The following is a 26,551-nucleotide window of genomic DNA, read 5'->3' on the forward strand; positions in this document are numbered from 1 at the left end:
GTCCTGGTCGTGGAACAGTGGACCAGCTCTACACCCTTAGCAGGGTCCTGGAGGGTGCATGGGAGTTCGCCCAACCAGTCTACATGTGTTTTGTGGACTTGGAAAAGGCGTTCGACCGTGTCCTTCGGGGAATCCTGTGGGGGGTACTCCGAGAGTATGGGATACCGGAACCCCTGATAAGAGCTGTTCGGTCCCTGTACGATCGGTGTCAGAGCTTGGTCCGCATTGCCGGCAGTAAGTCGAACCCGTTTCCAGTGAGAGTTGGACTACGCCAGGGCTGCCCTTTGTCACCGATTCTGTTCATAACTTTATGGACAGAATTTCTAGGCGCAGCCAGGGTGTTGAGGGGGTCCAGCTTGGTGGACTCAGGATTGGGTCACTGCTTTTTGCAGATGATGTTGTCCTGTTTGCTTTATCAGGCCGTGATCTTCAGCTCTCTCTGGATCGGTTCGCAGCTGAGTGTGAAGCGGCTTGGATGGGAATCAGCACCTCCAAATCCGAGACCAGGGTCCTCAGCCGGAAAAGGGTGGAGTGCCCTCTCAGGGTTGGGAGCGAGATCCTGAGATCAAGTGGAGGAGTTCAAGTATCTCGGGGTCTTGTTCACGAGTGAGGGAAGAATGGAGCGTGAGATCAACAGGCGGATCGGTGCGGCATCCACAGTGATGCGGGCTCTGCATTGGTCTGTCGTGGTGAAAAAGGAGCTGAGCCGTAAGGCAAAGCTCTCAATTTACCAGTCGATCTATGTTCCTACCCTCACCTATGGTCATGAGCTATGGGTAGTGACCGAAAGAACGAGATCGCGAATACAAGCGGCTGAAATGAGTTTTCTCCGCAGGGTGTCTGGGCTCTCCCTTAAAGATAGGGTGAGAAGCTCAGTCATCCGGGAGGGGCTCAGAGTAGGGCCGCTGCTCCTCCGCATCGAGAGGAGTCAGATGAGGTGGCTCAGGCATCTGATCAGGATGCCTCCTGGACGCCTCCCTGGTGAGGTGTTCCGGGCACGTCCAACCAGGAGGAGGCCCCGGGGAAGACCCAGGACACGCTGGAGGGACTATGTCTCCCGGCTGGCCTGGGAATGCCTCGGGATTCTCCCGGAAGAGCTAGAAGAAGTGGCCGGGGAGAGGGAAGTCTGGGCATCTCTGCTCAAGCTGCTGCCCCCGCGACCCGACCTCGGATAAGTGGAAGAGGATGGATGGATGGATGGAATTTCATCAGGGCAACTCATAATGTGACTCAGTAGTGTGTATGGCCTCTGTGTGCCTGTATGCACTCCCAACAACCTCTGGGCATGCTCCTGATGAGGTAATGTATGATTTCCTGGGAGATCTTCTCCCAGACCTAGATCACGGCATCAGCGAGCTCCTAGACAGACTGTGGTGCTATTTGACAGTATTGGATGCACCGATACATAATGTCGCAGAGGTTCTCAATTGGGTTCTGGTCTGGGGAACATGCAGGCTAGTCAATGGCACCAATGCCTTTGTCATTCAGGAATTGCCTACCCACTATGTTGCCTAGCATGTGGAGATCTGTACGATCCTCCAAGATTATACCTCCCCCGACTATTACTGACCCAGCGGCAAACTGGTCATGTTGGATGATGCTGTAGGGTGTTTAACGTTCACCACGGCATATCCAAACACTTCCACATCTGTCACATGTGCTCAATGTGAACATGCTGTCATCTGTGAATTAGTGGTTGTTTTGCTGTTGCCTCTCCAGTGTACTTGATGTCACTTTCATTTGCACCAAAGCATGTGAAGTTGATTCACAATTGATTATGCTTTCTAATTGGACAGATGGACAACGCTGAAGCTTAATTGACTTGGTGTTAGACTAATATGATTAAGTGTATATATACTGAGGGCTGCACATACATATATATATATATAGTGGAACCTCGGTTTGCGAGCATAATTCGTTCCGGAAACGTGCTCGTAGTCCAAAGCACTCGTACATCAAAGTGAATTTCCCCATAAGAAATAATGGAAACTCAGATGATTTGTTCCACAACCCAAAAATATTCATATAAAAATGATTAATACAAAATATAAAGTAAAAATACATAAAACAAATTAACTTGTACTTTACCTTTGAAAAGAATCATGGCTGGTGTGAGAGAGTTTCTAAACTCTTGTGGGATTGCACCCAACGGGATGACATGCTGAAGAGCGTCCCAAAGCAATCACAGTCTCCCAGCGCTGTAGCAGTTCTCCGTAAAAGCGAATCCGAAAAGATTGCGGACATGCTATAAGCGCCTGCCGTCAGTGGGTGATACAAGGAACAAGGAACATTATAAATGTGCAGGGCCCTGCCTGACTGCTGTGTCTGTGTATAAATAACCGTGCTGTTGTTGTATCAAGCTGAATAAAGCTTGTGTTGCTAAAGTACTGAGACTCGGCTTCTTGTTTTAGGGTGCAAGACGGGGACTCGCACGTCACAGCACACACGCGCACGCCAGCACACACACACACGAGCGTGCGCGAGCACACATACACACACACACACACGAGCGCGCGCACACAGTCACAATGCTAATGCTGTAGTAAACACTATACGCTCGTACGGATGTTGACTATATGAGTGAGGCACGCCAACTCAGACGGAGAATAGGAGACGATTGCCCACAATCCCGCAGTGAGAGAGAGAGAAGAACCATCAGCTCAGTTGTGATCACATGACGCTCAGCAGACAAACTACTCGTACTGCAAGACCTCACTCGTATATCAAGTGAAAATTTGTTAAAAATTTTTGCTCGTCTTGCAAAACTATCTTTGATATATGCACATACTAAATCGACAGGACACAAATTCAACTGGGACAACGTAAAAGTAAAATTTAAGGCCAGTACAAAAAGCGCCAGAGAGTTGGCCGAGTCTTGGCTATCAGATGAAAATGCCATCAACAGACACTTGGACATAAACCCAGCATATGGCAACTTAAGAAGGACATATGCACATTAATTAAACGATACACCCCCCCCCCCCCCCCCACGATCATACTGACTTAGTCACCGCCACCACCCCCCCAATACTGAATGTGTTGCTATATATTGCCTTTGATTCTTGTAAGTCTAAGCATTATCCTCTGATGAAGACTCCTGATAGGGGTTGAAAGCTCAGGAATAAAACTATTTTATGATACGTGATTCGTTTTTTCTCCCTTTGTGGATCTCCAACTGCAAATATGCAAACCGTATCACAGACCTTCTCTTCCATATATATATATATATTATATATATATATATATATATATATATATATATATGTATACATATTAATAAAAGGCAAAGCCCTCACTGACTCACTGACTGACTGACTGACTGACTGATTGACTGACTGACTGACTGACTCACTCATCACTAATTCTCGAACTTCCCGTGTAGGTGGAAGGCTGAAATTTGGCAGGCTCATTCCTTACAGCTTACTTACAAAAGTTAGGCAGGTTTCATTTCGAAATTCTACGCATAATGGTCATAACTGGAACATATTTTTTGTCCATATACTGTAATGGAGGAGGCGGAGTCACGTATCGCGTCATCACGCCTCCTACGTAATCACGTGAACTAAAAACAAGGAAGAGATTTACAGAACGAGTCAAACGCGGGAACGAAGGTAAATGACGTTAATTTTTGACTGTCTTTTAATACTGTGTAAGCATACATATTAACACATGTGCAATTAAAAGTGTGCATTTACGGGGTGATTTCTCAGGCTTAAAAGCTCGCCTTTTATCAAACGCGGGAACAAAGGTAACTGATGTTGTTCACTGTCTTTTAATACTGTGTAACCATACATATTAACACATGTGCAATTAAACGTGTGCATTTACGGGGTGATTTCTCAGGCTTAAAAGCTCGCCTTTTACTAAAAAGGTAAATGCAAAACTATTTTCAATCAGTTTATTGAAACGCTCCCGTTAAGGATTGCAATAACATATTCGCAAAATAAAAGAACGAAGTAGGGGGAAATGAAGGAAGAGCCGCAAACAGCGAAGAGCAAAAAATTCATTAAACAATTGAGAAGGGAGCGAGTGAAGCATACAAGCATGTTCATAAGGGAAACAAAGCACGGTGTAAAACGTAAGTTTAAGTTAAGTTTATAGAAACGCTCCCGGTGCGGATTGCAATAACATATTGGCGAGATAAAAGTTTAATGAGAAGACACGAGGTATAAATGAACCACACGCCGTGGCGCAACGTTAGGGGCAACAGTTTCAACCATTCTATGATCTGCTTCTCGCAACTGAAAGGCGGCACATGGCGGATGTTAGCCGACTTGCTGACCGCAACGTTAGGGGCTTCAACTCTGGCGCTGACGATAGAGATTCGATTCACGAGAGGGGATGCAGTGAGTGTGTATGCCTGATGAGCCCAGAATTAGGGAGAAACACATGTCGCATACTCTTTGCATTATTTGAAAGTAAACTATTAAAACCATTCTATGATCAGCTTCTGGAAACAGAAAGAGGGCACGTGGCGGATGTAAGGCGACTTCCTGACCAACCACAAGCGTTACCTGGCAGGTAACCACCCATACAGTCAGATTGTGATTCAGAAAACGAATGCCATGAATGTAATTACCACGATCTACATACTGTCAAATAAACGAAACACACGCCGTAGCGCGACAGCTGTGAAAAGCGAGGTTCAGAAAAAAAACAGATCCTTAACAAATTGTTATTGGTATATTTTCGATCCGTTTAAAAAGGTTTTCTTTTCTTATTAAAAAATTAAAAGCAGTACTTCGCCGCAACGAACTGGGAGAATTTGGCTATATATATCTGCTTCTCGCAATTAAAAGAGGGCACGTGGCGGATTTTAGACGACTTCATGACCAAACATAAGTGTTACCTGCCATGTAGGGTTACCACTTTTAATACAAAAAAATAAGGAACGCATACTGCAGCGGGTGCCACATCTCAGTGCCAACAGTTTGCAGACTCTACTTAAAAGACCCGCCCTCCTCACTGGACAGTTAAAAAGACCAATCAAACTAACGATGACATCAAGTATTACCCAATCAAAAGTAGGAAAGGAGGCATCTTCATAAAATGCGTGTGGGATGATTTGCATGAGACGCTGCTTTAAAAAAAATGATAAAAAAAATACGGGACAAATCCCGTCCCGTATTGATTCAAAACGGGACGCACAATTTCATTCTCAAATGCGGCACGATTCCGTATTTTAAAGGACGGGTGGCAACCCTACAGTGCTAGGTAACCACCCATACAATCAGATTGTGATTCAGACTAGGAATGCAATGAATGTAATTACCCCGATCTACATACAAGGCGAAAGTCTTGCAACATTCAAAGATGATGGTTTGAGATAAGTACACCATACAACATAAAAGAGCTTATGAAGCCTTGAACCGAAAAAAGCAAAATCTCAGAGATCGTAAAAAAAAAAATAGGAGGTAATGTCGTTTTACTCGCTGTAGATTTTAGTCAAACATTACCAGTTATTCCACAAGGGAGACCAGCAGATGAACTCAACGCGTGTTTAAAATCCATGCTTCTCCCACGCTCGGTTATATGTCGCGTGTTCTCGGGTAGGTACACCAAAAAATGTATACATTTAAGCATGTAATGGGCAAACAAAAAAATGAGGTATACCCGAAGGCACTGCAGTAGTACTTAATGTAACTTTACTTCTTAAATGTTAATGTTTTACTGTTTAATAATTTATACGCTTCTTATATGTTGTTCAAATTCTTTTATCAAAATACCAGTGACAGCGCAATGCACGATAACATGGAGTGAATACACCATACGCATCCGCCCACGGCCGCCCTGGTGTGCGCAGATAGGAGTTGATTCTACAATAAAATAAAATAAAGATAAAAAGAGTAATACAATCATCACCCATAAAGCGGATAGTAGACGTGACGTACTATATGTGTACCAGATTTCAAGTCAATAGGTGAAACGGTTTGCGAGCTACAGGTGATTTAAAATCCTGGACAGACACACAAATTGCCACGGTAGCAAATTACAGAAGAAGATTTTACTGTTTTAATAATTTATATTTATATGAAATGTGCTTCTTATATATTACTTCATATTCTCATATGATAATGATGTTAATGTTTATATTGATTTCTATGTTATTGAAACTGCATGTATGTGTGTATATGTATGTATATATATATATACTAGCAAAATACCCGCGCTTCGCAGCAGAGAAGTAGTGTGTTAAAGAGGTTATGAAAAAAAAAGGAAACATTTTAAAAATAACGTAACATGATTGTCAATGTAATTGTGTTGTCATTGTTATAAGTGTTGCTGTCTTTTATATATATATATATATATATATATCTATACTAATAAAAGGCAAAGCCCTCACTGACTCACTCACTCACTCACTGACTGACTGACTCACTCATCACTAATTCTCCAACTTCCCGTGTAGGTGGAAGGCTGAAATTTGGCAGGCTCATTCCTTACAGCTTACTTACAAAAGTTAGGCAGGTTTCATTTCGAAATTCAAAGCGTAATGGTCATAACTGGAACATATTTTTTGTCCATACACTGTAATGGAGGAGGCGGAGTCACGTATCGCGTCATCACGCCTCCTACGTAATCACGTGAACTAAAAACAAGGAAGAGATTTACAGCACGAGTCGCACGCGGGAACGAAGGTAAATGACGTTAATTTTTGACTGTCTTTTAATACTGTGTAAGCATACATATTAACACATGTGCAATTAAACGTGTGCATTTACGGGGTGATTTCTCAGGCTTAAAAGCTCGCCTTTTACTAAAAAGGTAAATGCAAAACTATTTTCAATCAGTTTATTGAAACGCTCCCGTTAAGGATTGCAATAACATATTCGCGAGATAAAAGAACGAAGTAGGGGGAAATGGAGGAACAGCCGCAAACAGCGAAGAGCAAAAAATTAATTAAACAATTGAGAACGGACCGAGTTAAGCATACAAGCATGTTCATAAGGGAAACAAAGCACGGTGTAAAACGTAAGTTTAAATTAAGTTTATAGAAACGCTCCCGCTGCGGATTGCAATAACATATTCGCGAGATAAAAGTTTAATGAGAAGACACGAGGTATAAACGAACCACACGCCGTGGCGCAACGTTAGGGGCAACAGTTTCAACCATTCTATGATCTGCTTCTCGCAACTGAAAGACGGCACATGGCGGATGTTAGCCGACTTGCTGACCGCAAACGTTAGGGGCTTCAACTATGGCACTGACGCCACATCTCAGTGCCAACACTTTGCAGACTCTACTTAAAAGACACGCCCTCCTCACTGGACAGTTAAAAACACCAATCAAACTAACGATGACATCAAGTATTACCCAATCAAAAGTAGGAAAGGAGGCATCTTCATAAAATGCGTGTGGGATGATTTGCATGAGACGCTGCTTTAAAAAAAAAATGATAAAAAAAAATACGGGATAAATCCCGTCCAGTATTGATTCAAAACGGGACGCACAATTTCATTCTCAAACGCGGCACGATTCCGTATTTTAAAGGACGGGTGGCAACCCTACAGTGCCAGGTAACCACCCATACAATCAGATTGTGATTCAGACTAGGAATGCAATGAATGTCATTACCCCGATCTACATACAAGCCGAAAGTCTTGCAACATTCAAAGATGATGCTTTGGGATAACTACACCATACAACATAAAAGAGCTTATGAAGCCTTGAACCGAAAAAAGCAAGATCTCAGAGATCGTAAAAAAAAAAATAGGAGGTAATGTCGTTTTACTCGCTGTAGATTTTAGTCAAACATTACCAGTTATTCCACGAGGGAGACCAGCAGATGAACTCAACGCGTGTTTAAAATCCATGCTTCTCCCACGCTCGGTTATATGTCGCGTGTTCTCCGGTAGGTGCACCAAAAAATGTATACATTTAAGCATGTAATGGGCAAACAAAAAATGAGGTATACCCGAAGGCACTGCAGTAGTACTTAATGTAACTTTACTTCTTAAATGTTAATGTTTTACTGTTTAATAATTTATACGCTTCTTATATGTTGTTCAAATTCTTTTATCAAAATACCACTGACAGCGCAATGCACGATAACATGGAGTGAATACACCATACGCATCCGCCCACGGCTGCCCTGCTGTGCGCAGATAGGAGTTGATTCTACAATAAAATAAAATAAAGATAAAAAGAGTAAAACAATAATCACCCATAAAGCGTGTGTGTGTGTATATATGTGTATATATATATGTTGATATGTGGATGTGTATATGTATATATATATATATATATATATATTGTAGATATGTATATATATGTGTATATGTATATGTATATATATGTTTATATGTGTGTGTGTGTATTTTATATATATAAAACACAGCAACACTCATAACAATGACAACACAATTACATTGACAATCATGTTACGTTATTTTTAAAATGTTTCCTTTTTTTTTTCATAACCTCTTTAACACACTACTTCTCCGCTGCGAAGCGCGGGTATTTTGCTAGTATTATATATATAATATACACACACACATAAACATTTATATACATATACATATATATACATATCTACATATACACATATCTACATATATATACACACATACATAAACACACACATAAGACTTATTGACTGAAACGGGCTTTCACGAAAAAAGTTAGGGCTTTGCTACAGGATACACCCTCCACAAGTTAAGCAAGTAAAAATAAAATATATATTTCTGTTTTATTTAAACCTTTTAAGTTCATATGCATAGCCCCATTTGGCTGTTTAATTTTTTTTTTCTTTCTTCAGTAATATTTAATCTCCTTAAACAAAAAGAACATATCCATTTTACTTTTTTTCTATCTCTTTAGTAATATTTTACTGTAAAAGGATAACCAGTATTTAAACCTTTTATGTTACTTTATACATTTATTTTACACAATGTTGAAAAATTAATAAGAAAGCTACATATTTTGGCAGCTGCTGCTTTCATTTTCAATGAAATGAAAAAAGCTCTCCAAGAGAAAACGTCAATGAAGAAGAAACAGTTTGCACTATCTAAAAATCAGAAACCCTCATTTATAAAAGTTTGCTGCAGATGACTTAACTGAAAATAAATGAATAGTTCCTATGTGTATAATACATATTTATCTATTTTACTTATGCCTTTATTCCACCAACTTACAACATCTGAGGTACAATTTGTTACATTACTTTTTGTTTTTTGCAGCACAGGCAGGTGAAGTGACTTCCTCAGGGTCACACAGTGGTGTCAGTACCACGATTTGAACTGACAAGCTCCGGGTTTGCTGAAATATTACTGAAGAAAGAAAAAAAAACGAAAACGGGCAAATGGGGGCTATGCATACAGATGTCCATCCGTCCATTATCCAACCTGCCATATCCTAAATACAGGAGCCAATAAGTAGATATGTATATATACAGTATATATATATATATATATACAGTATATATATATATATACAGTATATATATATATATATATATATATATATATATATATATATATATATATATATATACAGTATATATATATATATATATATATATATATATATATATATATATATATATATATATATATATGTGAATGTATGTATGTATATATGTTTGTCTATATATATATATATATATGTAGATATGTAAATTTGTATATGTATATATATATGTTTATGTGGATGTGTATATACGTATGTATATGTAGATATGTGTATATGTAGATATGTATATATATATATGTATATGTATATATATGTTTATGTGTGTGTGTGTGTATATTATATATATAAAAGACAGCAACACTCATAACAATGACAACACAATTACATTGACAATCATGTTACGTTATTTTTAAAATGTTTCCTTTTTTTTTTTCATAACCTCTTTAACACACTACTTCTGTGTTAAAGAGGTTATGTAAACATATATATACATAAACATATATACTTATATACATATCTACATATACACTACATGTTTCTTCTTCATTGACGTTTTCTCTTGGAGAGCTTTTTTCATTTCATTGAAAATGAAAGCAGCAGCTGCCAAAATATGTAGCTTTCTTATTAATTTTTCAACATTGTGTAAAATAAATGTATAAAGTAACATAAAAGGTTTAAATACTGGTTATCCTTTTACAGTAAAATATTACTAAAGAGATAGAAAAAAAGTAAAATGGATATGTTCTTTTTGTTTAAGGAGATTAAATATTACTGAAGAAAGAAAAAAAAAATTAAACAGCCAAATGGGGCTATGCATATGAACTTAAAAGGTTTAAATAAAACAGAAATATATATTTTATTTTTACTTGCTTAACTTGTGGAGGGTGTATCCTGTAGCAAAGCCCTAACTTTTTTCGTGAAAGCCCGTTTCAGTCAATAAGTCTTATGTGTGTGTTTATGTATGTGTGTATATATATGTAGATATGTGTATATGTAGATATGTATATATATGTATATGTATATAAATGTTTATGTGTGTGTGTATATTATATATATAATACTAGCAAAATACCCGCGCTTCGCAGCGGAGAAGTAGTGTGTGAAAGAGGTTATGAAAAAAAAAAGGAAACATTTTAAAAATAACGTAACATGATTGTCAATGTAATTGTGTTGTCATTGTTATGAGTGTTGCTGTGTTTTATATATATAAAATACACACACACACATATAAACATATATATACATATACATATACACATATATATACATATCTACATATATATATATATATATATACATATACACATCCACATATCAACATATATATATACACATATATACACACACACACGCTTTATGGGTGATGATTGTTTTACTCTTTTTATGTTTATTTTATTTTATTGTAGAATCAACTCCTATCTGCGCACAGCAGGGCAGCCGTGGGCGGATGCGTATGGTGTATTCACTCCATGTTATCGTGCATTGCGCTGTCAGTGGTATTTTGATAAAAGAATTTGAACAACATATAAGAAGCGTATAAATTATTAAACAGTAAAACATTAACATTTAAGAAGTAAAGTTACATTAAGTACTACTGCAGTGCCTTCGGGTATACCTCATTTTTTGTTTGCCCATTACATGCTTAAATGTATACATTTTTTGGTGCACCTACCGGAGAACACGCGACATATAACCGAGCGTGGGAGAAGCATGGATTTTAAAACACGCGTTGAGTTCATCTGCTGGTCTCCCTCGTGGAATAACTGGTAATGTTTGACTAAAATCTACAGCGAGTAAAACGACATTACCTCCTATTTTTTTTTTTTACGATCTCTGAGATCTTGCTTTTTTCGGTTCAAGGCTTCATAAGCTCTTTTATGTGCCATGGTGTACTTAATAAGTACTAATTATCCCAAAGCATCATCTTTGAATGTTGCAAGACTTTCGCCTTGTATGTAGATCGGGGTAATTACATTCATTGCATTCCTAGTCTGAATCACAATCTGATTGTATGGGGTGGTTACCTGGCACTGTAGGGTTGCCACCCGTCCTTTAAAATACGGAATCGTGGCGCGTTTGAGAATGAAATTGCGCGTCCCATGTTGAAGCAATACTGGACGGGATTTATCCCGTATTTTTTTTATCATTTTTTTTTTAAAGCAGCGTCTCATGCAAATCATCCCACACGCATTTTATGAAGATGCCTCCTTTCCTACTTTTGATTGGGTAATCCTTGATGTCATCGTTAGTTTGATTGGTGTTTTTAACTGTCCAGTGAGGAGGGCGTGTCTTTTAAGTAGAGTCTGCAAAGTGCTGGCACTGAGATGTGGCGTCAGCGCCATAGTTGAAGCCCCTAACGTTGCGGTCAGCAAGTCGGCTAACATCCGCCATGTGCCGTCTTTCAGTTGCGAGAAGCAGATCATAGAATGGTTGAAACTGTTGCCCCTAACGTTGCGCCACGGCATGTGGTTCGTTTATACCTCGTGTCTTCTCATTAAACTTTTATCTCGCGAATATGTTATTGCAATCCGCAGCGGGAGCGTTTCTATAAACTTAATTTAAACTTACGTTTTACACCGTGCTTTGTTTCCCTTATGAACATGCTTGTATGCTTAACTCGGTCCGTTCTCAATTGTTTAATTAATTTTTTGCTCTTCGCTGTTTGCGGCTGTTCCTCCATTTCCCCCCACTTCGTTCTTTTATCTCGCGAATATGTTATTGCAATCCTTAACGGGAGCGTTTCAATAAACTGATTGAAAAAAGTTTTGCATTTACCTTTTTAGTAAAAGGCGAGCTTTTAAGCCTGAGAAATCACTCCGTAAATGCACACGTTTAATTGGACATGTGTTAATATGTATGGTTACACAGTATTAAAAGACAGTGAACAACGTCAGTTACCTTTGTTCCCGCGTTTGATAAAAGGTGAGCTTTTAAGCCTGAGAAATCACCCCGTAAATGCACACGTTTAATTGCACATGTGTTAATATGTATGCTTACACAGTATTAAAAGACAGTCAAAAATTAACGTCATTTACCTTCGTTCCCGCGTGCGACTCGTGCTGTAAATCTCTTCCTTGTTTTTTAGTTCACGTGATTACGTAGGAGGCGTGATGACGCGATACGTGACTCCGCCTCCTCCATTACAGTGTATGGACAAAAAATATGTTCCAGTTATGACCATTACGCTTTGAATTTCGAAATGAAACCTGCCTAACTTTTGTAAGTAAGCTGTAAGGAATGAGCCTGCCAAATTTCAGCCTTCCACCTACACGGGAAGTTGGAGAATTAGTGATGAGTGAGTCAGTCAGTCAGTGAGTGAGTGAGTGAGTCAGTGAGGGCTTTGCCTTTTATTAGTATAGATATATACATATACACATCCACATATCAACATATATATATACACATATATACACACACACACGCTTTATGTGTGATGATTGTTTTACTCTTTTTATGTTTATTTTATTTTATTGTAGAATCAACTCCTATCTGCGCACAGCAGGGCAGCCGTGGGCGGATGCGTATGGTGTATTCACTCCATGTTATCGTGCATTGCGCTGTCAGTGGTATTTTGATAAAAGAATTTGAACAACATATAAGAAGCGTATAAATTATTAAACAGTAAAACATTAACATTTAAGAAGTAAAGTTACATTAAGTACTACTGCAGTGCCTTCGGGTATACCTCATTTTTTGTTTGCCCATTACATGCTTAAATGTATACATTTTTTGGTGCACCTACCGGAGAACACGCGACATATAACCGAGCGTGGGAGAAGCATGGATTTTAAACACGCGTTGAGTTCATCTGCTGGTCTCCCTCGTGGAATAACTGGTAATGTTTGACTAAAATCTACAGCGAGTAAAACGACATTACCTCCTATTTTTTTTTTTACGATCTCTGAGATCTTGCTTTTTTCGGTTCAAGGCTTCATAAGCTCTTTTATGTGCCATGGTGTACTTAATAAGTACTAATTATCCCAAAGCATCATCTTTGAATGTTGCAAGACTTTCGCCTTGTATGTAGATCGGGGTAATTACATTCATTGCATTCCTAGTCTGAATCACAATCTGATTGTATGGGTGGTTACCTGGCACTGTAGGGTTGCCACCCGTCCTTTAAAATACGGAATCGTGGCGCGTTTGAGAATGAAATTGCGCGTCCCATTTTGAATCAATACTGGACGGGATTTATCCCGTATTTTTTTTATCATTTTTTTTTTAAAGCAGCGTCTCATGCAAATCATCCCACACGCATTTTATGAAGATGCCTCCTTTCCTACTTTTGATTGGGTAATACTTGATGTCATCGTTAGTTTGATTGGTGTTTTTAACTGTCCAGTGAGGAGGGCGTGTCTTTTAAGTAGAGTCTGCAAAGTGCTGGCACTGAGATGTGGCATCAGCGCCATAGTTGAAGCCCCTAACGTTGCGGTCAGCAAGTCGGCTAACATCCACCATGTGCCGTCTTTCAGTTGCGAGAAGCAGATCATAGAATGGTTGAAACTGTTGCCCCTAACGTTGCGCCACGGCGTGTGGTTCGTTTATACCTCGTGTCTTCTCATTAAACTTTTATCTCGCGAATATGTTATTGCAATCCGCAGCGGGAGCGTTTGTATAAACTTAATTTAAACTTACGTTTTACACCGTGCTTTGTTTCCCTTATGAACATGCTTGTATGCTTAACTCGGTCCGTTCTCAATTGTTTAATTAATTTTTTGCTCTTCGCTGTTTGCGGCTGTTCCTCCATTTCCCCCCACTTCGTTCTTTTATCTCGCGAATATGTTATTGCAATCCTTAACGGGAGCATTTCAATAAACTGATTGAAAAAAGTTTTGCATTTACCTTTTTAGTAAAAGGCGAGCTTTTAAGCCTGAGAAATCACCCCGTAAATGCACACGTTTAATTGGACATGTGTTAATATGTATGGTTACACAGTATTAAAAGACAGTGAACAACGTCAGTTACCTTTGTTCCCGCGTTTGATAAAATGTGAGCTTTTAAGCCTGAGAAATCACCCCGTAAATGCACACGTTTAATTGCACATGTGTTAATATGTATGCTTACACAGTATTAAAAGACAGTCAAAAATTAACGTCATTTACCTTCGTTCCCGCGTGCGACTCGTGCTGTAAATCTCTTCCTTGTTTTTAGTTCACGTGATTACGTAGGAGGCGTGATGACGCGATACGTGACTCCGCCTCCTCCATTACAGTGTATGGACAAAAAATATGTTCCAGTTATGACCATTACGCTTTGAATTTCGAAATGAAACCTGCCTAACTTTTGTAAGTAAGCTGTAAGGAATGAGCCTGCCAAATTTCAGCCTTCCACCTACACGGGAAGTTGGAGAATTAGTGATGAGTGAGTCAGTCAGTCAGTGAGTGAGTGAGTGAGTCAGTGAGGGCTTTGCCTTTTATTAGTATAGATATATACATATACACATCCACATATCAACATATATATATACACATATATACACACACACACGTTTTATGGGTGATGATTGTTTTACTCTTTTTATGTTTATTTTATTTTATTGTAGAATCAACTCCTATCTGCGCACAGCAGGGCAGCCGTGGGCGGATGCGTATGGTGTATTCACTCCATGTTATCGTGCATTGCGCTGTCAGTGGTATTTTGATAAAAGAATTTGAACAACATATAAGAAGCGTATAAATTATTAAACAGTAAAACATTAACATTTAAGAAGTAAAGTTACATTAAGTACTACTGCAGTGCCTTCGGGTATACCTCATTTTTTGTTTGCCAATTACATGCTTAAATGTATACATTTTTTGGTGCACCTACTGGAGAACACGCGACATATAACCGAGCGTGGGAGAAGCATGGATTTTAAACACGCGTTGAGTTTATCTGCTGGTCTCCCTCGTGGAATAACTGCTAATGTTTGACTAAAATGTACAGCGAGTAAAACGACATTACCTCCTATTTTTTTTTTTACGATCTCTGAGATCTTGCTTTTTTCGGTTCAAGGCTTCATAAGCTCTTTTATGTTGTATGGTGTACTTATCCCAAACCATCATCTTTGAATGTTGCAAGACTTTCGCCTTGTATGTAGATCGGGGTAATTACATTCATTGCATTCCTAGTCTGAATCACAATCTGATTGTATGGGTGGTTACCTGGCACTGTAGGGTTGCCACCCATCCTTTAAAATACGGAATCGTGGCGCGTTTGAGAATGAAATTGCGCGTCCCGTTTTGAATCAATACTGGACGGGATTTATCCCGTATTTTTTTTATCATTTTTTTTTTAAAGCAGCGTCTCATGCAAATCATCCCACACGCATTTTATGAAGATGCCTCCTTTCCTACTTTTGATTGGGTAATACTTGATGTCATCGTTAGTTTGATTGGTCTTTTTAACTGTCCAGTGAGGAGGGCGTGTCTTTTAAGTAGAGTCTGCAAAGTGTTGGCACTGAGATGTGGCGTCAGCGCCATAGTTGAAGCCCCTAACGTTGCGATCAGCAAGTCGGCTAACATCCGCCATGTGCCGTCTTTCAGTTGCGAGAAGCAGATCATAGAATGGTTGAAACTGTTGCCCCTAACGTTGCGCCACGGCGTGTGGTTCGTTTATACGTCGTGTCTTCTCATTAAACTTTTATCTCGCGAATATGTTATTGCAATCCGCAGCGGGAGCGTTTGTATAAACTTAATTTAAAGTTACGTTTTACACCGTGCTTTGTTTCCCTTATGAACATGCTTGTATGCTTAACTCGGTCCGTTCTCAATTGTTTAATTAATTATTTGCTCTTCGCTGTTTGCGGCTCTTCCTCCATTTCCCCCCACTTCGTTCTTTTATGTCGCGAATATGTTATTGCAATCCTTAACGGGAGCGTTTCAATAAACTGATTGAAAATAGTTTTGCATTTACCTTTTTAGTAAAAGGCGAGCTTTTAAGCCTGAGAAATCACCCCGTAAATGCACACGTTTAATTGGACATGTGTTAATATGTATGGTTACACAGTATTAAAAGACAGTGAACAACGTCAGTTACCTTTGTTCCCGCGTTTGATAAAAGGTGAGCTTTTAAGCCTGAGAAATCACCCCGTAAATGCACACGTTTAATTGCACATGTGTTAATATGTATGCTTACACAGTATTAAAAGACAGTCAAAAATTAACGTCATTTACCTTCGTTCCCGCGTGCGACTCGTGCTGTAAATCTCTTCCTTGTTTTTAGTTCACGTGATTACGTAGGAGGCGTGATGATGCGATACGTGACTCCGCCTCCTCCATTACAGTGTATGGACAAAAAATATGTTCCAGTTATGACCATTACGCTTTGAATTTCGAAATGAAACCTGCCTAACTTTTGTAAGTAAGCTGTAAGGAATGAGCCTGCCAAATTTCAGCCTTCCACCTACACGGGAAGTTGGAGAATTAGTGATGAGTGAGTCAGTCTGTCAGTGAGTCAGTCAGTCAGTCAGTGAGGGCTTTGCCTTTTATTATTATAGATAGATCTATATATATATATATATATATATATATATATATACAGTATATATAAATATATATATATATATGTGTGTGTGTATGTATATTGTGAGGGATGACCCGGAAGTGCTTTCAACGGGAGAAGCCCTGGCACTGGAAGTACTCCTGGATCCTCAGTTAAACAGACATGCTGCCTTGTCCAGGCGAGTCAGAGCTGGGAGCATAGATAGGCAATCTGGACTGGAAGAGTAGCAGTGTAGTAAAGAGAGAGAAAGAGAGAGTAGGAGAAGAACATAAACACCCTTTTAATCATTGTTATACAAGGCATTTTGTAATAAACACCCGTTCACGTCTGTCACATGTGCTCAGGGTGATCCTGCTCTCATATGTGAAAAGCACAGGGCACCAGTAGTGGATCTATCAATTCTGGTATTCTATGGCAAATGCCAATCGAGCTCCACGGTGCCAGGCAGCGAGCACAGGGCCCACTAGAGGATGTTGGGCCCTCAGGCCACCCTCATGAAGTCTGTTTCTGATTGTTTGGTCAGAGACATTCACACCTGCTGGGGATCATTTTGTAGGGCTCTGGCGGAGCTCATCCTGTTCCTCCTTGCCCAAAGGAGCAGATACCACACATTAGATTTAATTATAATTTACAAAGTTGAAATTCAAAGTTTAAATATTACTCCATTAAATTAAGTTATTTCCGACCACTACTTAATTACATTTGATTTAGTCCTGCCCTTGCCAACACATTCACAGACTAAAACAAAGAAAGTGCGACATCTAGATTGTAATTCTGCTTCAAAATTTATAGATACTTTGAGTAAGTCAAGTGTAATTGTGGAAAACCATTTAGATCAGTTAACATAAAATGTAAACGTGGAAAACAATTTAGATCAGCTAACATCACATTATACTGTGACCTTAAGAAATGCTCTGGACACAGTGGCTCCCCTTAAAACAAAAGTGATCAAAGCACATAGAAACTCTCCCTGGTTTAATGAAAACACTCGAGCTCTTAAATTAGAGTGTCAAAAACTGGAGCGCAGATGGAGAACAACAAGGCTACATGTCTTTCAAATTGCATGGACAGAGAGTGTTAATAAATATAAAAAAGCTCTCTTTAAAGCTCGTTCAGAATACAATTCTGCAATAATAGATAGCAATAATAAAAATCCTCAGGTACTGTTTAGAACAGTGGCTAAATTAACAAATGGAAATTCAGATCAACAGTGCAAAATACCAACAGATATTAGCAGTACAAACTTTATGAACTTCTTCAATGAGAAAATTAAAAATATAAGATCCCAGATCTCTGCATCACAGCAGAAACCAAATACTAGCTTAGCAGACCCTGTCTCACATTGCATTCAGCACTTTAATAATTTTAATCATGTAACTGAGCAGGAAGTCTTAACTTTAATTTCTAAAATGAAGCCCACTACTTGTTCCCTAGATCCAGTGCAACAAAACTAGTTAAAAGTGCAATGGATGTTCTTGCAGCGCCTATTCTAAACATTATCAATAGTTCATTATTGCATAGCACAGTACCTGAAGCACTAAAAGTGTCAGTCATTAAACCATTACTTAAAAAGTCAGACCTAGACCCACACATACTAAATAATTATAGGCCTATTTCAAATTTACCGTTTCTCTCTAAAATACTAGAAAAAGTAGTCACCAGTCAGCTTCAGTCACACCTTAAGCATTACAATTTATTTGAGAAATTCCAGTCTGGTTTCCGCACTGGTCATAGTACAGAAACGGCACTAACGCGGGTTGTAAATGACATTCTGATATCCTCTGATGAAGGAAACTCCACTGTAATTATGTTGTTGGACTTAAGTGCAGCATTTGACACCATCGACCATTCTATTTTACTACACAGGCTAGAAAATGATGTTGGGCTTACAGGCCCCGTGCTCGCTTGGTTTAGTTCTTATTAATCAAGTGATTCCAATATGTACAGAAATGTGCTGACAGTACTCCATCATTATACACAGAAGTTCAATATGGTGTCCCGCAGGGCTCAGTACTGGGTCCTTCACTATTTTCACTTTACATGCTTCCACTGGGATCTCTCATTAGGAAAGATAATGTTCATTTTCACTCGTATGCAGATGACACCCAGTTATACCTTTCATTTAAATCAAATGAAGTTTCTCTGATGTTGTCTTTAATTAGTTGTGTTAGTGAATTAAAGGAGTGGATGAATGAGAACTACTTGTCTTTAAACACAGATAAAACAGAGATGTTAATTGTTGGAGGGAATGACGCTGATCACAACAATATTTTGTCATCATTTAACTCAGTCGGAATCCCAGTCAATTTTACTGAATCAGCCCGCAATCTAGGAGTTATCTTTGACTCTAGCATGTCATTTAGAGCGCATATTACAAAGTTGTCCAAATCATGTTTCTTCCATCTTAAAAATGTTAGGAAATTAAGGCGCTTTTTAAATAAACAGGATTCTGAGATATTAATTCATGCATTTATTTCTAGTAGGATTGACTACTGTAATGCAGTGTTCACTGGATGTTCAAACTGTTCTTTATACAGCCTCCAGTTTATCCAAAATGCGGCTGCAAGAATCATTACAAGAACAAGAAAATACGAACACATAACTCCAGTTCTTAAATCCTTACACTAGCTCCTGGTTAAGTTTAGGGCAGATTTCAAAATCCTCCTTTTAACATATAAAGCATTAAATAGCCAAGGTCCGGCTTACTTGTATGAACTTATCATGACTTACAAATCAGAGCGCACATTAAGATCTCAAGATGCCAGTCTGCTTATGGTTCCAAGGATTAATAAAATAACAATGGGAGGTCGAGCTTTTAGTTACAGGGCCCCTAAACTGTGGAATAGTCTGCCTGCTGCTATAAGAGATGCCCCTTTGGTCTCAGCTTTTAAATCCCGGCTGAAGACTACTTCAGTTTAGCATATCCTAACTAGAGCTGCTGATTAACTGTACAGACTGCATCTCTGTTGTTAGTCATTAGCACTAAAACATATGTAACATGATAGTTATAATTGGATACTAACCCTCACCTATTCTGTTTCTCTTCTCGGTACTCAAATGTGGCACGTGGTGCCATGGCCCACCTGTCAAGTTGTTTTTTCTGCCTAAGGTAAAGTCATCCCTGATGGAGGATCGCAGGAATCGTGGGAAAGAGGGGTCCTTTCATCGGATTGGCTGGCCCAGCACTGTTTCAGCCGTGGAATGGCCAAATAGGGAGGCCACTTGATGGATGAGGTCTCCAGGACTCTAAATATATCCAAATCTTATTATGTGATATCATCTACTGTTAAATTCTGCTCCGTACTTCTAAAATTTTTATTTTTATACAGTATTGAGGATTTGTTCTATTCTGCGTATTGTATTGTATTGACCCCCTTCTTTTGACACCCACTGCATGCCCAACCTACCTGGAAAGGGCTCTCTCTTTGAACTGCCTTTCACAAGGTTTCTTCCATTTTTCCATACAAGGTTTTTTTGGGAGTTTTTCCTTGTCTTCTTAGAGAATTAAGGCTGGGGGGCTGTCAAGAGGCAGGGCCTGTTAAAGCCCATTGCGGCACTTCTTGTGTGATTTTGGGCTATACAAAAATAAATTGTATTGTATTATATTGTATACCGGTCCATTTGATGAGTTAAGGACCTTTTTGCGGCCCTATCCAACTCTCCTAGAGTAACTGCCTGTCTCCTGGAATCTCCTCCATGCCCTTGAGATTGTGCTGGGAGACACAGCAAACCTTCAGGCAATGGTACGTATTGATGTGCCATCCTGGAGAAGTTCGACTTCAAGTGCAAACTCTGTAGGGTTCAGGTATCGCCTCATGCTACCAGTAGTGACACTGACTGTAGCCAAATGCAAAACTAGTGAAAAAACAGTCGGAAAAGATGAGGAGGGAAAAATGTCAGTGGCCTCCACCTGTTAAACCATGCCTGTTCTGGGGGTCGTCTCATTGTTGCCCCTCTAGTGCACCTGTTGTTAATTTCATTAACACCAAAGCAGCTGAAACTGATTAACAATGCCCTCTGCTACTTAATTGACCAGATCAATATCTAAGAGATTTCATTGACTTGATTCTATACTCTGATTAAAAAGTGTTTCTTTAATTTTTTTGAGCAGTATATATACATCAATCAAACAATCAAAAAGGGAGATCAAATCCAAAATCAGCAATTAGAAATAAAATTTCCTGCAGTTTTTAGTCAATTTCCAAACCTTCTTGTTTTAATACAGTAGTGCAAAAGGCTAGAGCTTATGGCACCAGTATCAAGAGTAAGGCAGGAAGCAACTTTTGGACTAGAAGCCAGTACTCCAAAGGGCAGAGTCACTTACAATGGGCCAAATTGTAATTGTCATTTGGCATGTGTGAGGAAAACTGGAGGAAAACCCCACATAAAGTTGTCAAGCATGTGCAAACTCTATCGATTCAAAAGCCTGGGCACAATTTGAAACCAGGAATCTAGGCAGTGGCCGACTATGTCTCCTTTACATATTAATTGCATATGTCAAATGCTTGGTGACAGGGGAGGGTAACAAAATATCAGAAAAACCCAGCAGATAAACAAACACCTGCAGCCATGATTCTTCCATTACAAAGTGTCCAACAGACTTATTCAATGCCTAAAGACCAACTCTGTTCTGGGAAATCAAACATCATACAGAGAAACTACTTATTGAAAACAGTAGTGCTCATGGATACTGTAATGTGGTGGAATACATCAAAATTCAATTTGCATCCAGCAGTCTGCACGACATTTCTGCAACTATTGAATGCTCAAAGCAACAGTGCTGCGGAGAGTGGGGCCATTTGGTTTAGTTTCTAAATTTACAGTACACTGTAGTAAAAGATGCCTCTTGTATTGAAGTAATCCAGCAGATTAAATAGCACCATAAACACAACAAACAAGTGGTTAACTCAGGAGACACTGAACACATAAAGGAAATGTGCCTGCAAGCGTCATAAAACCTGATAAAAATGTTTAGCCAACCTAACAGAAGAAAAATAAAATTAAACACAAAGCTAAAAGCAAATTTACTTTTGCCAGTCAACAGAGAAAAGCTGAAACCTTGATCCCAGCAATGTAGCATTACCGATGTTTAAGAGGATTACCAAGGTTCATGGCCACAGCAAAAATACATTGCCAATAAGTGTGATTGGCTTTGGATAATTGTACCATCACTGGTGAATCAAACAGATGATTAGTGTCGTCTGAACTCTTTTAAAAGAGGCACTCTGAAAGAGGCCTTCTAAGAGAGACACCATTATAGATACTGCTCCTAAAACTTTTGGTTCAGTGGTATTCAACATATAACATTCATAAACATTCTTAATCAAATTTAGGGGTGTGGGGTTATTCAAAGTATATTTCTTCCATTTTTTTTAAACCAACAAATATTTGAAAGTCTTAAATCCCAAATGTACTGTCCCGCCTGTTTTGTACATCATTTTTTTTTTCAGTACATGTTAAGAGGGAGTCAGAGACCATTCTTACTGAAAAATATACAAAGCTTAAATTTAGCAATAACATTTTTCTTAACACAATGGCACATGCATAATATGTATAGAACAATACATGTAATAGCCTTTACATCTTCATATATAAATTTTGAACATGATTAATTGTTACTTTGAATTTCAAATGTATAATTAAGAGACAATTTTCCTCCTTAATAAATGGCCCATTTTGTTGTTTATTTTTTTTTTACCCGATACTTGATAATCCTCATTGAATGCCTAAGCCATTGATTGGGTGAGTAGAAACAAAACCCCACACAACTGCCTCACAGATTATTCTTAAAATTTCGCTGTCATGTTGTCAGCATTTTTGTTTTGACAGTGACCTAGTGGTCATTGAGCAGGAAAGTGGCATCCTGCCCCGTAGGTTGCAAGCCATCCACAGTTTCACAGCTGAGGCTAACATGAAAACAATGTGTTATGCAATTAGTTGTTGTTTTTCCATTCTTGTTTTGCTCTGATCCAAACTACACTATTTACAATTTTGGCTCTATTTTAACACTGATTGATCTTGAAAAATGTGCGGGTTCAAATCTTGATTTGTTAGCCACCATTTCTATAGGTAATTGACACATATGTGTGATATATGACTCTATACTGAATCTTGTTTCAAGTCCAAACACGTTCTTCCATGCAATGCTACTAAAGCAAGAACACCCTCTTCAACATTTTCAGTGATTAAGATATTGCTATAATCACAGAGGATAGCCCTTATCAGGGTATAATGAAGCAGCAGGTATTTATTATTAAACCAGTAACGGCGCACTTCACGATAACGTGCAGTGAATACACTTGACTTGAACATTGATAGTTTTTATCCTCTTTCTTTCTCCGTACGTTTAGCATTCATTTGCTCAGAGGTTGATGCGCTTACTGCTTCCTGAGCAGCTCTTCTTTTCTCCACCCTAGCGGCCCACTAGAGGAATAGAGGAATAACCTTGGTGGTCAATCATCACCCCGAAAGCGGATAGTAGATGTCACATAATATTTGTGTACCAAATTTCAGGTCAATAGTTAAAATGGTTTGCGAGCTACAGGTGATTTAAAATCCTGGACAGACAAACAGACAGCCACGGTAGCGTATTATATAAGACGATGACTGATCTTATAACACTTTAAATAAACACATTTTCACCTGCTACAAGAACTGTTTGGGAATCAATGATTACATTGCATATTGGCCTATCCCCATTTTGCACTGCAAGTTAACTCTTCTACCAATGCCAGGTCAAATGTTGGTGGACTAGTCAGCAACACTGCAGGTAGCATTGTCACTACACACAGCTTGGATCCTGGTTATATTGTTGTGTGTTTCCCTCTATTGTTTAAACACATGCACTAAAGAGCCCCAGCAGGATTGACTTTAGCTATGAACATAACCTTTACCCACCTTTTTGTGTTCTGGTTTAGTTTTGTGTCTTTTTCTCTTTGGATAGAAATCTATGCCACTGTTTACTAGATAAACAGTTTGTAAAAATGGCCTGATGTAAATGTTTATAAAGAGTTTCTACACTGATGTATTATCACTGAATAGTGTTTTTTTAAACAAAATAAAAAATCATTTGAATATGAACATGGTCATTGATGCACAAGGAAGCAATGTTCAAGTTGGTGTCAGTATGTCTTCTTTTATTTTTCTTCTTTATGTCAGGTCACTTCTTTACCAGATAGCAACATTACGTAACTTATTTAATAAGACTTGTAAGGGTGTACTCACCATCAACTGAAGCAAGGCCCCCTGGTAAAATTCTTTTCACATAGACTCCATATTCTTCACCAGTTAATTCCTTGATTCCACCAATAACTTTAATTCCTAAGGAGAAAGAGAAAAAACAAACACATAGGAATCTCAAAATAGATCATGAGCATGACTTGCTTAAAGCCTTAAACATACTCCGCATGAGAAAATAAAATGTTTCCGCTCCAGCTGTATTTGTACAATTGGACAGAAGCAGCTGGCAAATGTTAAGATCCATTTTGACTCGAGTGGCTCCTGCTCCAGATTGTCCAGTAATTCCCAGACACCCCGTGTCCCTAATTAACAGTGTCAATTAGCTCCATATTTACCACCCATATCAGCAAAAAATAGCTAAAAATAAGAAAAATTTAAAAGAAAAACCGTTAAGCTATATTACAAGTTATACGGAATTCTCCAAAGTCTTTTTTGGAGAATTCCATAATCTGTTTTTAAAACTGTAAAACAATGAGGATTGGCTTCTGAAGTACAAAGAAATGTAAAGCAGATATATAGATTAATTTTTCTTCTGTATCATCAGATAGATAGATAGATAGATAGATAGATAGATAGATAGATAGATAGATAGAAGATAGTATGAGTCAATGTAACCTGCTCAAGGCACTCCTGCTCAGTGAACAGGACTTGGCAGGTTTATGGATTAGTACAGTTACTTACTTTTTGCATAACATGAATTAGCTTGTTTTGTATTTTTTACATGAATACTATTTCATAGTCAACATTTATCCATCCATCCATTTTCCAACCCGCTGAATCCGAACACAGGGTCACGGGGGTCTGCTGGAGCCAATCCCAGCCAACACAGGGCACAAGGCAGGGAACCAATCCCGGGCAGGGTGCCAACCCACCGCAGGACACACACAAACACACCCACACACCAACCACACACTAGGGCCAATTTAGAATCACCAATCCACCTAACCGGCATGTCTTTGAACTGTGGGAGGAAACCGGAGCGCCCGGAGGAAACCCACGCAGACACGGGGAGAACATGCAAACTCCACGCAGGGTGGACCCGGGAAGCGAACCCGGGTCTCCTAACTGCGAGGCAACAGCGCTACCACTGCGCAACCGTGCCTAGTCAACATTTAATTTTGTTAAATTAGCCATACTTTTTTACTTGAATAAAATCAGTGAATGCATTCATTTCCTAAATTCAATCAGTCTGTATTTATTTTATATAGCGTGTTATACAGCCTGAAATCTTCACAGTTTGCTTATTTACTTCCACAAGGTTTACTTTACACAAAGTCACACCTAGAAGTTACATTCACTTTGTCACTCCAAATACAAATTGCCACACCTTTGTGCACACCATTAAAACCTGTTTAAAAGGATACAGTTTACAGTTGATTTTTTGACACACTTCCACCCAATCCACTCTAAACATAACACAGAGTTAAGTCAAGTTCAAGTCTTATGGTCTTCTGCCGAGTCTCAATTAATGATTGCTAGTGTGAGGTCAAGTCCCACATCCAACATGATGTGAGTATTAAGTCCATAATCAACTCTTAAGTGTAGACTGAGAGAAGAGTTGCAGTATTTGAATAGAAAAGGTTTATTTACTGTTCCTGCAATTTCTTTTTAACTTACATTTTTCTCTTGATATTTTGGAAGAAGCAAACAATAAACCAAGATATTAAACCTATCTCTCTAACCAAAACTTAACAATAAACAGAAAAGTATGGCATCTGCTTCACTTATCATGTTTATGATAATCAATGTTTTTCACAAAATTTGTTGTATAAAGCCTCTTACTTGGAAACATATGATAAAAATAGCTTTAAAGCACAACAAATAACACAAATAACAATATTGTGGGTAGTGATCTGGTTTCAACAATAAAGAAAACAAATGTTAATTGAAAGCCAGACATTTGTGCATTTTCCATTCTCTTTACCAATCAGGATATTAAAATGAATTTCTAACTATAACCTGTTTAGGCAGTGAATACCAAAGTCAAAACACTTAAAACTAACCTTAGACTTTAATTAACTAATCAACTTTCATACAGTTTACAAATATACCATAGGTTTATGTTGTGTGTCTGATTAAATCTGATGTAACTGAATCTTGACTATCGGCTTTTCAAAATGAATTATTTTTACATTAGCATCTCCAAAAATTTAACTATGAGTGCATTTGATTAAAATAATAAAATGCATTAAATAAATAAATGAGGATTTATTTTAAAATGGGCATTAATTTAAAGAAGGTAGCACAGCAGTTGGTACTACTATCCTGTAGTTTCAGGGTCCTAGGATCAAATCCCAGCTCAAAGGTGTCTTTTGGTAATGTAATAAACACAATTGTTTTTAAATATGAATTTTTTCAGGTGTTAATTTAATCTTTAAATAAAAGTTAAAAATTAAAAGTTTTTTTAAATAAAAATTA

The 26,551-nt window shown here is 38.5% G+C and overlaps 1 protein-coding gene across 3 annotated transcripts in view; it reads right to left on the minus strand.

Annotated features, from left to right (window-relative positions):
- Positions 1-26,551, minus strand: part of si:dkeyp-72e1.9 (syntaxin-binding protein 4) — a 219,045-nt gene that overhangs the window by 110,590 nt on the left and 81,904 nt on the right. For all 3 annotated transcript variants that reach the window (XM_051933611.1, XM_028813887.2, XM_051933612.1), the window contains exon 3: positions 24,119-24,214. In XM_051933611.1, coding sequence (XP_051789571.1) covers positions 24,119-24,214 — 96 coding nt within the window. The remainder of the gene's footprint in view (positions 1-24,118; positions 24,215-26,551) is intronic.

This window comes from Erpetoichthys calabaricus, chromosome 11 (assembly GCF_900747795.2).
Source record: "Erpetoichthys calabaricus chromosome 11, fErpCal1.3, whole genome shotgun sequence".
NCBI classification, from domain to species: domain Eukaryota; kingdom Metazoa; phylum Chordata; class Cladistia; order Polypteriformes; family Polypteridae; genus Erpetoichthys; species Erpetoichthys calabaricus.